Below are 18,295 nucleotides of genomic sequence, written 5' to 3'. Positions count from 1 at the left end.
ACCCAAGATCAGACTGGCAGAGAGTTGTATGGGCACACCTGGATGAAATGCAGAGCCGGAACACACGTCTGAGGCTGCTTCCCAGTAAGGTGGTACTGGGCATCTTGCAGGGGATTTTGCCATATAAGGGCAAACGGAATGATGCCAAGGCAGCAGCTGTTAGAGCCCCTGGTAAAACTGCTCCTGGTCTTGGGGTCACATTCAAGTCTGCAGTTTCTCAGGTGGCAAATGAAATCAGGGAACAAGGGGGAAAGACACAGCAGCTGTACAAACACAGTACACAAGAGGGTGGAAGGACTACAGCAGCAGGTAGTACTGGTGGTTCAGGGTGGGGTGATAGTACATGGCTTCATTTTCCTTCCCGCTGTGCCTGGTGAATTATGCCAGTGGACCGCTCTGCTGCACAGTGTTCCTCCTGGTCTTACACCAGTCCTGAGGATTACGGGAGGATTTCATTTATAGAGTTATTAATCAAGCACTTTTTTCTCTACACTAATTTTAAATGCCAATCAGCATGATAAAATGACAAGCCCACTTCTTGTTCTTGTAACCTAATGCGATGTCATTTTTTGCGGTGAGCAGTATCTCCTTCTCTTTCTTTATCTCTCTCTAATACAATTTTCTAACTAGAAATGCAACTGCAGTATTATACAGGCACTTTGTAAAGCATTCTACATTCACATAAACAAGGGATATAACAGAGCTGAATCCAGAAGTGTTTCACATTATCTCACATTAAGATACTTCTGCAGGAATGCTGCTGCTAACATAAACTCATTGGATGGAAGAGTAGCAGCAGTTTTTTTTCACATGGATGGATCTAAGCCCAAGCCATCAGTTAATAGTTTCTGCACTCTTAACTGGATTCTCTACTATTTTTTAGAGCTAAATAGCCATGTGCTACATTTCTGCAGTAACCTTTGCTTTTATGTGTATTTACTGGGATCAGTTGATTAATAACAGAGATCAGCTATCTTCTCTAACACAACATACCAATACTGTGATGAGAGTATTCATAGGAAGAGAGTGTTTCACAAGACCTATCCAAGAATGAGAATAATATTGGTGTTATTGGCTCTGAGCAATCTGTGATACTCCAAATAATCAAAGACACTGTGGCTGATGTATTGTTATTTCTGACAGTGTCCTTAGCAATGCAAGCCTCCCTAACTGATCTAAATGTCAGCATGGAATTGACTTGGAGTCCACATTTATGAACACACACATATATATTTAAGAGGATATGATACCCTTTCACTGTCTTCACAGTTAGAAAGTAAACTATCTAAGACTTTGGAGATTGACGCGGAGAGCCAAATCTTCCATGTGAAAAAGTAGCAGAAATTAAAAGGTCAGAGTGGTGGGAGAAGTGAGTCTCCTTTGGAATTGTGAGCTGGGTACCTACAGCCATACTAGTGACATTTTGGTAGGGTTGCAGTCCTTTTTCTCCATTCAGCAGTATGCAAAAACTCATGGTGAAACATCAATATGCTGAAAATAGGGGTAGACCTAAATTAACTATCTCCCTACATCTGATCATACTGCTTTTAACTCCCCTGAATACAGGAAAGCTAGTCCAGTGTCAGGTGTGAAGTTGGTCTAACTTGCATATGATGGTTTGTAATAAAATGCAGCTTCAGAGCTCTTTAAATCCTGCTTGTCAGTGTAAGAGCTCAATAAACAATCACATAGAAAGGAACAGAGGGGGAAATGGTTAAGCTAAATTCAGAGCTCATTGGGGTAGGTGGACTTTTCATTCACAACAGATTAGACACTGAGGGGCAAATGTCCTGGATCTAAAGTCATGTCTTAATTTTTAGACTACGTCCATCTCTAGCAAGGGGCAACTAGTAAAGTCTGTGTACAATGCTTCCCTTGTCCAGAAAAGGGAGGCAGTAGCTATCATCTTTGTTTCAGCAGAGAGCATATGGGATGGGCACAGGCTAACTGACTGATCTTCTGCATTCAGTGTTCATAAAGAACGTTTCCACTACTAGCTGCAGGGTGGCATGGATGTACCAGGCTAGCTTTAAAGCCCCTAGCTAACCTCGTGTAGTGGCAGAGGCTCTGCAGAGCTCCATACTATTATTTCTACACTGATATTTGTTTTCAGACTGGCTTGACAGTCTGTTTTAGTGATGACATACCCCATGGCCAGTGAACTACCCACAAATTTTTCAATGGTGTATTTTTTCCCTGGAAAATGCAGATTCATTGAAAACAAACATTTTTATGGAAACACTGCTTTGGAAGAGCCTTCCAGTAAAATGAAAGGAGGGCTCTGAGGGAATTCTTCCTACCACAAAGGATCTTAAAGCTTTTTGTCCAGCATGTTTCTATGGGAAAACATCCTTGTTCCGTGCCAGCTTACCCACCCTGTGCCATAGTCTCTAGCGTTGCAGAAGCCCGTATTGTATGGTTTAACATAGAATTCAAAGTCCTGTAGCTATGCCACATCTTACCATGCAGGTAGTCATAGAATGGCCTGGGTTGAAAAGGCCCTTAAAGATCATCTAGTTTCAACCCCCCTGCTCAGGGCAGGGTTGCCAACCACTAGAACAGGCTGTCCAGAGCTGCATCCAGCATGGCCTTGAATGCCTCCAGGGATGGGGCATCCACAACCTCTCTGGGCAACCTCCAGTTGCCTCACCACCCTAAGTCCTGGGCTCGCAGATGGCCAAGCCAACCCACTGTCAGCCTTGGCTGTCTAGCTCCCACATTCAGACTAGAATTAGGGTCTCTGATTCATGCCCTCATAACCTACTGTCTTTCATAGCACAAGCAGCCTGTGAGTGATAGAGATGTGTTTCCCTGCTGCTTTGCACTGACCGATAGAGATGAGTCTGACCAGGCAGCTTCCCGCTACTGCTGGCAGAATGCACTGGTCTTGTCAACTTGCACGAGCTGCTGGGGTCGAAGAAAACACATGGTGTTTTTTGTAAACATGTGTCAGAGTTTCAGAAAAAAATAATTTATGTTTTGCAGAGAAATTGAACTATTAAAAAAAATCAGTTTCTGAATATGAACTAAACCAAATATGAACTAACCCAGACATTACAAACTTTGACCAGCTATAAAGAGAAGGAAAATCCACCCTGTACTGAGCAGGTGTCATTATTTTTCAGCTCCCTCCCACCTTAACTATCTGAAGAATAACATTCAAGCACAGAGGTCAGGGAAGGTGCGGGGGCGTGGAATCTGCTCATGCTGGCCAATTGAACCGATATTGCAGGCCTTACATGGGTTTGGAATGAGGGGTATTAGACTCACAACTTTCCCAGAGCCAAGAAATACACAGCTAAAATTGGCAGCTCTGAGATGAGTAATGCACAAACACAGTCTGGAGTGTTGCAAGTGTTCAAGCACTTTCAGAGTATGTTGGGTAAATGAGTATCTGTTTCCATGGTAACAAAACAGCACAGATTATGGCCCTTTGACAGTTCTCTAATTGTTAGTGTGAACAGAGCTGACTTCCAGCAAAAAAGACTCCCTGGCTCAAACATGATGGAGCACAGCAAAGTGTACTCTTCATCTGAAAATACTGCTTTTGCGGAAACGTGTGATGCTGTCCAGGTGAGCCCCAGCAACTCACCAGCAGCTGCCTCCAGGCTCTAGCAGTTGTGGAGGGCAAGGAGTCTGTGGCCATGTAGAGAGCTCCTGACTGAGACAAAGGCCTTGTGGTGTTTCATCCATGTAGTAAAATGGGAGGCAGGCGCTGGAGTTGCCCATCCCATAGAGTGCATGGGAATGAAGTGAGTATCTGGGCCACCTACCTGTGATGGCGATGCTGATTCAGCGATTCCAGTTCTGGTTAGTGAAGACCATCCTTTAGAGGCAGTGCAGTGTGATGCTTCAGATTTGTTACAGGAGTGGTCTCTGAGCTGTTCATGTGTATGTTAATAACTAATTAGCCATTAGTATTGATCACATTAAAGAAAAACGTGACCTATTTTTCTCCTGTTGTTGCACCTGTGAAAATGTTTACATTGCATTTCAATTTAATTCTCACAAAAGAATTCTTGACATGTTCAGAGATCACCTCAAAGAGGATAGCTTACATTACCACCATCAATTGCTTAAGTTTAATCACAACTGCATGAGGCAAATAAAAGTTCTGCTTCACTTGTTAACAGGAAAATGAAAGCACCAGGAAGGTGACTCTCCTTAGTCTTCTTACTCTCATTACCAGCCAAGCAAGAGCAAGAACCCAAGAGTTCATCCTCATAAAACTTTTATCTGTCAGTCCATAGAGTCAATGACCTGTAGGACAAGAAAAACATTCAAGAGGACCAGTTGTGGTACAAGGTTTCCCTTAGGGCTTTGGTGTAATGAAAGCCCAACCAGACTCCTGCAAAGCTTGAGGCTCAACATCTAGAGGCAAGACTAGTCCACCAGTTCTCTGCAGCAGAGCTAGAGCAGAGGTGCATGTACTGAATAGAGTGGCATGTTCTGTCATGTAATCATGAGATTTAGAGTGCAGATAATATCAGATGATAGAGAGCTGTCGTGTGTGGTTTTTAATGTCCTTCCATTAGTGACATATGACAACAAATGTTGGTATTAAAAGTCATATGATATTTAAGCAGGCTCCAGAGCACTTTTTACATGTCACTGAAAGAACATGCAAAGTGTTAGGAGACTCTTTCCTTGTCCAGCAGCTTCTTAAAGATACATCATTTACATTGGCTAGCCTATGCAAACCAAAATTGCATGAAATGGGGTACATAGCTAAGGAAGGAGGAAATGAGCAACTGTTTAACCTTGCACAGCTACAGAACAATTTATTATTCCTCTACTAAATATGCAAATAAAGTATATTAAACATGGGATTATGCCATTCAGCTGTGTCCTGTTCCCTCAGTAAGATGCCACTTCTGTGATTTTGTGGCCATCATCTCGGTGTCCTGCCAAGGCTACTCGACTGGCTGAGGTCACAGAGACCTTGGATGAGGATTTGGAAAGCAGTCTGCTGTTCGCCCTAGAGTCTGTTTTGCATCAGTCAACTGGACCTCCGTGCAACTGATGATCTCAGTGTTTTATTTGGAGATAGTGAGTATGGGGAATAACTTGTGTCTTGTAGTCACATTTCACAAAAAAAAAAAAAAAAAAAAAAAAAAAAAAAAAAGTTCTGTCTTGATTCAGAGGCTTTCATAGGTAGTCCAGTGGCTGCTGGAAGCAGAGCAGTGCTAGTGAAAAAGTCCTCAGACTTCTCTGGAGAAAGCATGGGCAAAGGCAAGGCTTCTTGGAGGGCATTGCTGCCAATATTCAGATACAATCTACAACCATTCCTGATGGTCAGAAGAAGAAATCCACTAGTACTTTTTCCTCTATTGGATGTATAGTAAATCCTGACTTTCTGATATCTCCCATGAAATGTATTCTGAGTAAAATGTCCTCCTACGCTACGCACACATCATGTATATCATTGCTGCTCTTTACCACCTTATACCACAGAGAAGACTAGTTTTGGGGTGGCCAAAATGATTGTTTTATCTACAGTGAGGTTATTACATGCCATAGGATTCTTCGGAGCAGCGTATTTCGTCACTTCCAAAGTTTTTCTGCAGTGCCTTTCAAAATGTTAAAGTCCCTGGCCCAGAGATGCATTAGATCTCCCTGCATGCCTGCTTTATTCATTCAAGAGACCTTTGCAGCTGACAGCCAGTTGGGGTTTTCCACCAAGCAATCACACTCTATGATATGGCATGATTGATACTTTACTGTACTATGTTTTGTAGGAACATTTTATCTTAGTAAGGCACCTATGAAAGGCTGATGTTCTCTTTCAGTATGGACTTTAAAACAACATATATATATATATTTGTGTTATTTTTATTTAGTTCTGTCTGTGAAACTTCCAAGGAAATAATATTGTTTGGCAAGGCCATATCAAGGAATGAGGGAGAAGCTGCAGTCCATCTGTCCCTCAGTCTACATATGTACTCATACATAAAGAACCTCTTGGAGAGCATTAGGGATGTTGCATAGCTGAGCATTCATGCATTAGAAAATGACTTAATTAAATTGCACTTGTAACCCTACTCCAGCTTTGAGTTATATGACCATACATTATTTTTCACAAAGCCACCTGTGCTTTGGAGGGCTCAGATGGACACAATTCGGTATTATTCAACAGTCTGTGTTGTAGAAAACCATTGCCTGATGAGTTTCCTGGTCTCTTGTCACAGGAGTCAAGAAAAGTATTGTAAATTAAATGGGTTGTGAGTAAGCATGAGCTTTCCCTGGCAGCTGTATTCCATCCCTGCCTCTGCCACAGATTTTCTTTCTTTAGTGTGGTAAATCACTTCCACCAACTTTTGAAGTGGTTACTAATGTCTTGTTCTTAATTTTGGGGATTTCTCACATAAATGCTAGGAGACAGACTTATAGATGTGCTGAGCCCTTGTAGCTCTAGCAATAAATGAGCAGGGAGAGTGCTTCAGACAACCCCCCTAATCCAGTCTTTCTGTCTATGCAGAAAAAGCAGATCCAATGTGTAGAACAGTGGGCACCCAAATTTGTTGTAATCCTTTGTTCTTGGCCTTTTCATCAGTGAAATGTGGATAATACCTTCCTCTAACATCATAAGAATGTCATGTTAACATGATTAATATAAGGTACCAAGCTCTAATAGCGTGAAGTACTCAGAGATTGTACTAATGAGTTCACATGAAATGACTATTTCTACATTCAGCATAGTTTGAAAAGTATGTGGTTAATAAAAGTAACACACTTTATCCACAAGACCTCAACCAGCAATCCTAGTTTCTTTTATTCTTTGGATATTCCATATTTCAATACGTTCAGAAGTCAAAAGATCAATAATTCTGAACATAATTTTAACCTCCTGGTACTTAAGGCTCTAGCACAAGCGAATGCTGAAATTAGATATGAGCTAAGGGAAAGATTTTCCCATGCTTACTAAGTATGAGCCACTGAAGTGTGGATTTGTTTCCCAAGCTAAAATATGACATCTTTCCCCAGCACAAAATTCATTTAGCAACTAAAAGAAGACCCGTGACCTTCTGTTTATATGTTGACATACACATATGGATGGTTACCATGTCTAACTCACAAGTCTCACCATTACAGTCACCTCATTTATGTGTCATACAAGATTGTGGCTAAGGATGTTAAAAAAGATACAAGTGTCTTGAGGTTACATTATCTGGAGAGGGACATAATAATAGTCTATGTGATGAATCTATAAATCATGGAAAATAAAGAAAGAGAGAAATCTAATAAGTAAACTCATCCATTCCTTCAGCCCATAAAATATGGCTACCTGTGGCATTAAATGCTGTCCATGGCTTTGTCCAGTCCAGTTTTAAAGGGGATTTCCATGCCCTTCTTTAAAAGACTATTCCACTGTCTACTAGGTAAGAGAGTTAGGAAGTTTTCCTTACCTTCATCCCATGCTTTTTTCTCTGCCTAATTTTGTGTCATTACTTTGAATTTTGGCTGTGAAAACTGGAAGTGTTTCAAGGTAGGAAAGATTGAAGTGTCCCACATAAATGTGAGACTTTACAAGTGTTAGAAAAGTAAGTACAGAAAGGGAAGTGTCTCACATCATGGTTTTCAATGGTGAGGTATGATAAGCATTGGCAAGATAAAAAGAGAACTTGTAGAGTGCAGTAAGCAAATCTGCTTCCAAAGTGGCCAAACTAACTGGAAAGTATTTTTCTCTTGCAGAAGATGAAGCCCATAGTCCAAAGAAGACGATCTACACCTTCTGCCATTACTAAAGCTCTCAGCAAGTCAAGGTACCATTCCAGGTAAAGGAAATACCTTTCTGACTCTTTTTTCACTTTTCTGCCTATACAGGCTGAAAATAAACTGTTTTTAAAATTCATTTAACAGTGTCAAGGGCAATTGGTTTGTGGACAGATCTGGAATATTTTCTTTTTTACTGCAACATACTTTAAAAATGCAGTGCAGGGGATGTAAAGTGCCAGACAATGACATGAGCTACAAATGAGACAAACTTCCTGTGCCATTCTAGCTGGGCAGTCAATGTGTGTTTAGCTGATAGATTCATGGCTGTTTAGTCTACCATCTAACCCACAGCAAGCAGCAGTATGAAAAGGTTAACAGAGGTACCCTAAGAAATGAAACAACTCATGTCTCAGGAAGTGAGACCAGTACATGAGGGCCTCCTCTGTTCAGCAGTGCATTGCTGTGGGTGAGAAGCACAACTGCAAATCGTCAGAAAGTGGACTTTGGTGCAGAGAGGCTGCGTATGGGCCTGCCTGTGTTCTGCAAATGTCCACTGATTTGGGAGAGAGCACAGTCATCCCCGTCCCCTCAGTCCTGACTGCATTGAGTGGCTGCAGTTTGAATTAATGGGGAAGGGACCATAAACAGTCCCCAGCTGAGTGGTGTGGAAGGAGCTGCTCCAGGGAGAAGAAGGCTGCACCAGCCACAAGTCTTGTCAAGAGAACAGAGAGCCCTGGGGACACATCCTGGCCCTGCAACCAGGGGGACTCTCCACTGGGGGACTCTCCACAGGAGAACTCTCTGCCCTCTGCTCTGCCTGCTGGACTGCCTGTGGGAAGGGCTGGCTTTGAGATTTGGCTCTGTTTCAGACACAAATTCGCTTGGGAGTGTGAGGAGGCTGGGAGCTGCTTTGGGGAACAAGGGAGTACTGGGAAGTCTCTACGAGAACTATGTGTGCGGCATCATCTCTGGCCATTTGGTGAGAGAGGTATGAGGATCCATCCTTCCTCTAGGACAATCATGTCCTGTCAGAAGACAGCAGCTTCCACTTGCTACTAGCTTGGGTGGACAGGTTAAGTGACGACCTGTACATGAAAAGCTCCTTCTCTTGCCTGCAGCTCCAGAGCCATCCAGTGTTGTCCTGATGGTTGCCTTTTAAGATATAAAGCACCAGGAGTGTCAGCAGATAGAGCTAGGTACAGACATGCCAGTCTTGCAAATCTTCCACTGAAATATCAAGTGCTAGCTATGAATTGAGCTCCTTCACCTTACATGGGAGCTGAACCCTAGTCAATGTCATGCTCTCTTCCTCCTGCAGCACCATGTAACTACTAGACATAGCTAAGGGGACACCATGCTCCTTTCTGCCTTCTGCTGATAGTGATCTTATAAATAACACTTCCTGAGGTATTAGTATAGTTTGATCTTTTTTCTTCTATAAGAAAAAGTTGATAAAGCTGAACTGTTTTACATTTTGATGCTGACCAGCCCTCCTGAAGAATACACCACAGGTAATTGATGCATAGTACATCCTGCTTTTCTGAAACAACCATCTGAGGTCAATCTTGTGGGATCATTTAAAATAAAGGTCAGGACTGATTTTCATTTGGTCATCTCCTGACCAAATTATGTGGCTTCTTTGCCATTCCTCCCTCCTTTAAGTTGCACTAAGAAAAAAAAAAAAAAAAAAAGTGAAAAAAATGAGAGAAACAAATTCTTGACTTTATTTGGCTGAATAATATCTTTGTGAGGGAGGGAAACTTTAAACATTTCTCATGATGGATTGCTGTGGAAGGAGCTGGTACAATGCGATCTTTGCTTAGGCTACCAGAATATCGGTGAGATTTTTTTGCTATCCTGCTGTTATGTTTACAAAGCTGTGTAACTCCTCCAGCTTTAGGAAGTCCACTGCTGAGCTTGTGTGACGATGTGGCTCCCACTGCTCAGTTAATGCACATGGAAAGCTTTTAATAGCAAGTTTAAAGGTGATTTAGCTTCTCACTTGCAATGGCAACCAATGTATAAGCCAAGAATTCACTTGTTGGTCACTGTGGTGAGGAGAGAAGAATGTAGTTTTTCTGTAACTGGGGAATGATTTTCAAAAGCAGATAATAGCTAGCTTTAACCTCACTCCCATGAAATCAAAGAGGCCTCATTATGAGATCGGTGGAAATTGAGTTAAACTAATGATGTCAAAAGTAGTACCCCTAAACTTCATGTGTTTTCTGATTCGCTTGTATAGAGACTGCCCTCCAACTAGAGAAGTATTGCAGAGGGGTGGAGGGATGGCAAGTATCTGTTTTATATGCACCCTTGCCTGCAGGCAAGATGCACATTTTTGTCTGTGTAGAGACAGGAGGATCTCTGTTACTTTCGATCTACATAAATCTAGGGCCATTTCTCAGAGGTTAGCTAGGTCAGTCGGGATCAGGTACACAAACAAGGTCTTTGAACAAGACTCAGCCGAGAACTATTGCTTGTTAGTTCAGCACAATCCCATCTGCAGAGTGAGGGTAGACCCAGGAAATGATGGTGTGGGACCTGTTGTACAGTCAGCACTGCTGATGACAGGCTGTTGCAAAATAGTCACCAGTGTTCAGTCACAAAACCTTATGAGAAAAGCTGCTGACAGTCATACATTTTTTTGTCCTCTTCCAGGGAAACTACCCTCTCCTCTTCCCATTCAGACAATGGGCTACCAAGTTGGATGTTCAGCAGCCCAGGCTCCACTTTCATCCTGGATGAGCGCGTACAGCTAACTGTGGGCTTTCAGACCCAGGAAAGACATTTGATCTTGTTCAGTGACATGCTGATCATTGCCAAGTCCAAGTAAGGAATTTGCTCTCAACTCATTCCCCCCAATACGTGCTGTTGAAGCTAGACCCTGAGCTATCTGTGTAATGGGCATCAAAACATCTCTTCTTTAAAAATGTGGATCTGAAGTGTGGCATCTCCCCCTTCCACCTAAAGAAATTCTTCTTGGTATTAATGTTTCACTCCATTTTCCTGAAGGAAAAGGTAGTTTTTTTGCCCTATTCCTCATGGGATTTCTTGAAGAAATTACATGAGGGTAGGAGACAGTAAGTACAGAAAACTGATTCTTGGTCTCACTGTTTCTGCCACAGTTTCATGTAATACATAGTTACAACAATAATTAGCCCAAATCATTACTTGCCTGTGGCTCTAGTGAAACACATTGCCCTAAGCCACAAGGGAGCCGCCAACACCAAAATCCACTTGCAAAACTCTCCTACAGGGCCTCCACATGCCCAGACATTTAGTTTTAGAGGACTGTTAGTGTTGCTGCATCTGCAGGACAGGAAGGTGGCACAAACAAACGTTGGAGGCATAGTTGTTAGAATATGGCCTAAGAAATTCATAATTTGAGTTGCAGGTCTTCTGCCAGCATGAACAAATGTTGGAGGCATTGTTGTTAGAATATGGCCTAAGAAATTCAAAATTTGAATTGCAGGTCTTCTGCCAGCCTGAAGCTGAAAAAGCAGGTACATCTGAGTGAAGTGTGGACCGGCACCTGTCTCAGCGAAGTGACAGAGAAAAAGATGAGTCCTGAGAATTCATTTGTCATCGGCTGGCCTATCATCAACTATGTTGTCACTTTCAGGTATCACATCAGACATCAGACATCAGACCTCTCTCCAACCAGGCAGCTGCCCAAGTCTTCCATGAGTCAAGAGAAATGATGACTGAGGATGCAGGACCCTCAGGGTCCTACACTCTACCACAGCCCTTCTCCCCATTGAGTGCATGACTCACATTAGGCAGTGTGGTAAAAATTTAGATCTTGGGAGACAGTCATATTTTAAAAGTATTTGCAGGCTAGTCCCTGAGAGGTTTTTAAACCAGAGGACCATGCCTTGCAAGTGGTGTTGTAATGAGGGCTGACCCTGCTGCAGAACATACTGGAACATCGCATCCAAACCAGCCATAGCAAACTGGCTTATGCCATCATATAACCTACATACATGTTGTTTCAGCACATGCCAGCAGACATTTCATAGAATCATTGAACAGCTTGGATTGGAAGAGACCTTAAAGATCATCTAGTTCCAACTCCCCTGCCATGGGCAGGGACGCCACCTAATAGATCAGATTGTCAAGGGTCTTGAACACATCCAGCCTAGTCTTGAACACTTCCAGGGATGGGGCATCCACTACTTTTCTGGGCATTTCTGTAGGAGATTAGTCCTAGTTTGGGAATTTTTCACTACAAAGGATGGTTTAGTTACATTAATGAAAATGCCAGATGGCTTTGTGCAGGGATCAAATTCCTTTATCCACCACTGATGTGGCATGGGCAGCTCCTTGGGTAAACCTTGCTCCTGGAGTCATCTTCCAGGATGTCTCGTTCCTACAACAACAGCCTGTAAAGATGACAAGGATTGTTAAGATAGGTCTGCACAAGCAGACCTGTTTAGTCCTTGCTAACCCCAACATCAGAAATGCAGGGGAGCATAAAGCAGGCTAGAGAGAAGCCAGATCATGTCCAAATGCCATCTGAAAGGCTATTCAAGTGTTGCTCCTGAGCTCATAAAGCTCACCAAAAAGTGTGACTTTTTTTTTTTAGCTTGAGCTTAGTCTAGCCTGGTCAAATTGAATCTAGAGCTGGTATATCACAAGGAGCTCAGGTCACTGCTAGCTCAGGCAACTCCACTTCACAGTCTGTTGCGAAACTGGGAGGCCAGCAATCTTCAAGGGTCATTCTGACCTTAGGGGTTCTGCTGACTTGTCTAGAAAGGGCTGATCTAGCCTGATGCTTTTCCTTTTGTGGGGCAGCTGTCCTTGTGGGAAAAGAAATGGTAACTATACCCTACTTTCACACTTGCTGCCTCATAATTTCCAAGGGTCAGGATGCTCTCTTCTGGGTGATGGATTCCTGGCCTTGGGACTCGTGCTCTGACATGCAAGCAGCCATTTGTGTTTTAGTCCAAACTCAAAAACAGTTGCTATTTCTTCATGTCACTGAGACCTGGGTAACCCATGTTGGCAGCAGAAGCTTCTAAGAACAGCAGACATTGGAAAGGAAATAATAGTAGAAAGAAAATAGTAATTAAAGGTCACCACAAAAATAGTAAAGGCCCACAGAATGAGTTAACTCCAGAACCACAGGAAGATATTTGTTCCTTATCTGAACACATGCTAGCCCAGGCGGGAAATGTAGTCTAGTTTGTTCTTGGGATTTTTTTGTCGTGGTTATTATTGTTGTTTGTTGAAATAGGACAGAAGTAGGAAAGGACTGTGCTTTTGTTCCAGGGCTTTGCAGGAAGGAACTTTGACTTACAGCTATATATAAATGAAACTGGGTAAAGTTTCCAAAGGCTGTTACCCACTCAGCACATGTTTGATGATCTGCCTCCCTTTTTATCTTCAGCTCAGCTGACGTGAAGGAACGATGGCTGTCTGCATTACTATGGTAAATGACTCTCCTCTTATCATTCTTCAAGGTGGTTCCTCTACAATACTCAGAGGAAATTTGTCATGCTTGATATCAAATTGCCCTCTGACTTTCAGCACATTGAGTGTCTAGCTACTGTTTGAAAAAAATCTACGTTTGAAGCCTGATTGTAGAATCCATTGGTGAAAGCAAAAGTAGTGTTTACAGTCCAGAAAAGATGAACTCCACTAGAAGATATTATTATTGGAACACCTTTATTCCTTTGGTGCTGGAGGTTGGCTTTGCTAATCACTGTGAAAATGTCATAACTGGTATTGATTCTTCAGATGTTTTTTGATTTGATTTAAAGTTTGTATTTCATGGCATCTGGAGGCTCCAGTTGTTTCTTTTAAATGTTATGTTTTTATATGTCATTTCCACTAACATTCAGGCAGAAGTGTTTGTATAGGTAGAGAGAGGGGGCAAAGTTATCTCCTGATTCTTGGAGAACAATAACAATCCAAAGAATGATGGAAGGTGTGAAGCTAGACACGTCTATCTGCATTAGCATTGCCATGTGGGGTTTTCCTAGCCTGGGGCCTCAAAGAAAGATTAATAAGTTAGTAAGAGCACATGACCACTCTGTAAACATTGCATGTTATTATTACTGTTGTAGTTACTCTGTATTTATTGCAGTGCCAAGGAACAGGTCTCTTGCATCTCTTGGATCCAAACTTTAGGGTCCTTCTTGAGTTTGCTTAGGAAATTATATTGCCCCTCTCTTTCCTTTGACTTTCAGGCATATCAGTGAGATAAAACAGAATGAATATCTGAAGAATCTAACCCTTCAAATCTTTGTGCTGGATGCTGATAACTGTTCTTCTGTAAGTAAAACTACAGCAGCTGTTGCTGCTACAGCTATCCTTGTTTAAAATTCAAGTCCCACCTGAAAAGGTTTTAGAGGGTGCATAGCTATGCAGCTGCATACTTCCTGCTGGAAGCCCACTCAGAGGGTTTTGGCTTGGGAAATCATGAGGTATCCAGACCCTTATCAAAGAATAGTAAAGTCTTAAGATTATTCTTGGCTTCTGGCTTCTGTACTCTTTTCCTTTTGCTTTACTTCATAATTGGCAATGTTTTGTGGTAGAGTGCCCAGTAATTCCTATTTTCAGTGTAGTAAGTGAAGATACTGATCCCGAAAGAATCACTGGCTTATTTTCCTGAACTATTTTACTAGAATATGTCCTGGTCTCTTCATATTTATATTTATAGCACTCATTTCTAGGCTTCACACCAAGCTTGGTGGGTCACCTTTATCTTTTAGCAAGTCGTCTCTCAGAGAGGGACCCCAGGCCCTCTTGATTTATTAGCTTTATGCCATGTTCACCCTTTGAACTAACAATGGCACTGTTGTCAGTCAAATACCAATGTGATCAAATACAGATCTGAACCCAGTTCCTTTGTTTTCTACAGGATGAAGCCTTTATATATAAACCAATGATGGAAGTAGCTGACAATAGTTTTCACAATGTATAACCATCACCTACAACGATTCCATTGTAGTTCAAATTAACACAACTGTTCTAAACATCAACATTTAGTAAAGACAGCCAGTAGACAGATGAGTGATATTTTTTTGCCAGATTTTCAAGCTACAAGAAACTGCAACCAATCTTCATGCCTTCTTAATGGCTTCCTACATTTTCTCTTTTCCTTTCTAGACCACTGCAGTCAATGTGTCCAATGTGGAAACTGCAGAGAGTGTGCTGAAGAAGACGCTTCTACAGATTGGACTTCATGTAAGTGACTGTTGCATAGATTTGCCAGATCTTATCTAGGGGAGCTGGCAACATCTGGGTTTTGGGACAGTGCAGATACGGAGAAGTCTACATTTGCTGTAGCTAACCATTAAGACATTGATACTATCTGGACTAGAAGATGAAGAAATCAGTTTGTGTGGATGCAAAAATTTAGAAAGACACACATGCTTATGTTCCTACATTAAATTCAAAGTTTGTAAAGTGATCCAGCATTAGGCTTGAGTCTAGCTTGTCAAAGAATTATTAATATAGCCAGTGAACAAATCAGTGATGTTATCAGATGAGTCTTTCCCATTGCAATGGTCCAGCAATTACAGTGTTTGGTAGTTTCTACAGTGTCCAGTAATACAATACCAAGGAAAGGTGTGGAACACATTGCTAAAATAGTCCTGGAAAGTCTCATTCTCTTTCTGTAAAAAGGAAATCACTTCTATTGTGTCATATGCTAATGTGTAATTCTGTGAAAAAGTGTCTGGGCATACTCCATAGCATTGCAGTCTTAAGAGAGACATGAATATTTCTCATATTTCTTCAGCTTGCAGAACATGTGATGCCAATACATCAAGTATGTCAGTGCTGCGGCATGCTAGGGGATGGGGAAATAGGGAATAGCTTGGACAGCAAGAACCCCAGTAGGCCAATCTGTAATCTGACCTGGCAGCCACACCTAAATACATTTGACTGTTGAGGCTGAAAATGGTACTGCACTCTGTGTTCTCAATATACAGTGTGGGACACCAGCATTTGTGAAAAACCATGTTGACTTGACTGGTAGTGCTTCTCTGGTTGTGTCAAGGGATTTCTTCACTCAGAGCCTACTGGGTGGATGGTCAGGAAACCATTGTGTGATTTTACAACCACATGGTGCTCAGTCTATTCTTCTGAACCTTTTCCCTTCCACTCTCTATCAGACAGAGCAACCCAGAGCACCCATCCCTCCCATCTATGTGTCCTGCAGATAGCAATACACATCTGCTGCCTCTTGGCCTGTTCAGCCAAGATCAGGCCTGTTCAGAACAGATCTCTGTTGTTTTCTGAGTAAAATGCAACCCCTTGGACCCTCATCCTGGTCTGCTTCACCTGATAATTTTCTCTTTTCTGTTCTTCAACCAACAGGGCAGGACAAATGACCATCATCTCTGGGTGATCTCAGGAAAAGATGAGCCCGCTTACCCTCTCATTGGTAAGAGCTCTCCCATTTGCACTTAATTCTAGCACCACAGAAGTAAGTGAAAAATGACACTGGTGTATGTAGCAGAGAAATATCTCAAACAGTGCATCCTTCACTTAAAAAGGCAATTGTAGGGAGACCGTATCAAGCTGATGTAGAATGTCACTTGGCTCTTATGGTGTCAAGATACACATTTAATGAAGGTATGTTGACATCTTTGAATATCTTCACACTTACTTCCCTTTTTCAAGCAAATCTGTGCATTTCTGGATCTGAAATCACAACACTTCTCAGTAGACAAACCAAATTTACAGGAGATTTTTAAGCTGGGTGAAGAATCTCTTTCCTTTTGGAGATTGTGATGCAAGGGCCTATAGGTAGGACATAGAAAAAAGCTTGCTCCTATCCCCCTGGCTGCTGGTATGAGCTTTCAGGTCTGTTTGCTTGGTGACTGGTAATTCTGTTCAGCACTTCTTGGAAGTGCTGCTCCTTACAGACAGTGCCTGTGGTCTGGGGCAGCCTCTGTCTGCCTTCACTACCTGTGATAGAGATATCCACTGATGTCCATCCAAACATCATCAGGAGCATCTCCAGACACCTTTTCAGCATTTTGTATTGAGACTCTGTGAGAAGTAAAAAAAGTCGTTGCAGTTAGGTGGCCACTCAGCAGAAGCATGCTAGGTCCAGGGGAAAGCAGTTGAGCAGCTTTCCCCTGGACATAACAGAAGAATGCATAATTTTTAGGTGGATCCACTGGTGACTTGTAAGCTTTTTCTGTAGAAGATAAGATATTTGTCTAACTTTTTTGGTAGTTATTTATCTTTCATTGCATTGCAGTTCATAAATAATGAAACTGTTTTACATGGAAGATCTTTATATGGAAGATCAAAGCCAATTTGTTTCATAAGGCTCCTTATAGTTGTTGTCCTCTGAATCTCCACTTTAATCCAATACTGATCTGATCTCACACAAAGACATCGGCCACCTAAGGCAATGCCCTTTGCAGGCTGTTTATTAGAAAAGTTTCCTTTTTAACATTTTGTGTTTTGTTTATAGGAACTCCCAAAGCTTGAGGGAAAGCAGGTGTATATTTAGAGGGTTTGAAGGCAGTCACAATGGAGGAGAGCGATGGAAATCTGTAGCAGATGATAGCAGAAAATAATAAATATTTTAAAATAAAACTCTGAATTTTGATTATTCAGTACTCAGCATTGATCACTGAAGCTGGAGTTTTCCAATAATAGTAATAATAATAATAACAATAATAATAGTTTCCATTTGTGAACTGTTGGCAAAAACAAGACAGCAAAATGTAAGGTTAAATGCAAAATTAAAATAAGGCAGAATATTTAATTTAGCAAAGGATGCAAAACATGTCTCTGTTTTTTCCTGTAGTAATACATAACAAATTCTATTATTATGTTTTTATTCAATGATATAACCATATTTAGGTATTGGCCATTAAGATAAATTAAGAATCAATCCCAATTTGAACTTTTCCTGAAATTCAGAACACTTTGTTTAATTTTCCTGGGAAAGCTGGTGGTGTTTTAGGATCATTTTCTTTAAATACCTCCTTGAGAGTTTGCAGTTCTGTCAGGGACTGAAAGAGCAGGAGGGTCCTGTTCACTTGTCCTTACTGCTAGGTGAGAGCAAGGTAGCACTGACAGCACTCATAGACAGCCTGAACTTGCACTAAGCAGCTCACTATTTAGATTTAACCAGGAAGCAAAGATATACTCTGATTTATCCAACATGTAAACCAAAGCTGTTAGATGCATTTGAACTGCTTCTTGTTTCTCTGACGGATGTGTCAGTGGTTCAGCCATTGCTCACAGCGTTGTCCTAGAGCATACTGCTTAGTTACACCAAACAAATAATCTCTGTATTAATGCTGCATTATATTTTCAGAGATAACTCAATAAATATATCCCCAGGCTGTCCAAGAAAGTCTATACCTGTCAGTTTATTCAGGAGATCTTGCTCTGAAGATCACGTAGTCATATTAAAACTATTATTCTGGTGTTCATTAGACTGCACTTTTGTTTATTTGTGAGTGCTTAATGATGTTTTCCAAGTTCTCATGCCACAATCTTATTTTTTTTTTATCTGTCCACTATATACTAGACTGTCATAGGGAGCTGACTGCAGCACAGAGCAATGCTTACAGTATTTTGTTAGTGTAATGGGGTTCGT

At 41.6% G+C, this 18,295-nt stretch overlaps 1 protein-coding gene across 3 annotated transcripts in view; it reads left to right on the top strand.

Moving 5' to 3' along the window:
• Positions 1-18,295, top strand: part of LOC118167198 (rho GTPase-activating protein 20-like) — a 39,052-nt gene that overhangs the window by 11,698 nt on the left and 9,059 nt on the right. The window contains exons 2-8 of one of the 3 annotated variants that reach the window (XM_035326448.1): positions 7,693-7,775; positions 10,375-10,545; positions 11,189-11,338; positions 13,106-13,147; positions 13,908-13,992; positions 14,830-14,907; positions 16,045-16,111. In XM_035326448.1, the coding sequence (XP_035182339.1) occupies positions 7,696-7,775; positions 10,375-10,545; positions 11,189-11,338; positions 13,106-13,147; positions 13,908-13,992; positions 14,830-14,907; positions 16,045-16,111 (673 nt within the window). In that variant the 5' untranslated portion in view covers positions 7,693-7,695. Of the gene's footprint in view, positions 1-7,692; positions 7,776-10,374; positions 10,546-11,188; positions 11,339-12,987; positions 13,148-13,907; positions 13,993-14,829; positions 14,908-16,044; positions 16,112-18,295 lie in introns of those variants that run through there. The other 2 variants (XM_035326450.1, XM_035326451.1) reach the window with 2 other exon arrangements.

The sequence above is a fragment of the Oxyura jamaicensis genome, chromosome 4, assembly GCF_011077185.1.
Source record: "Oxyura jamaicensis isolate SHBP4307 breed ruddy duck chromosome 4, BPBGC_Ojam_1.0, whole genome shotgun sequence".
Taxonomy (NCBI): domain Eukaryota; kingdom Metazoa; phylum Chordata; class Aves; order Anseriformes; family Anatidae; genus Oxyura; species Oxyura jamaicensis.
Note: the sequence above shows the minus strand (reverse complement) of the source record. Positions and strands in the feature narration are given on the sequence as shown.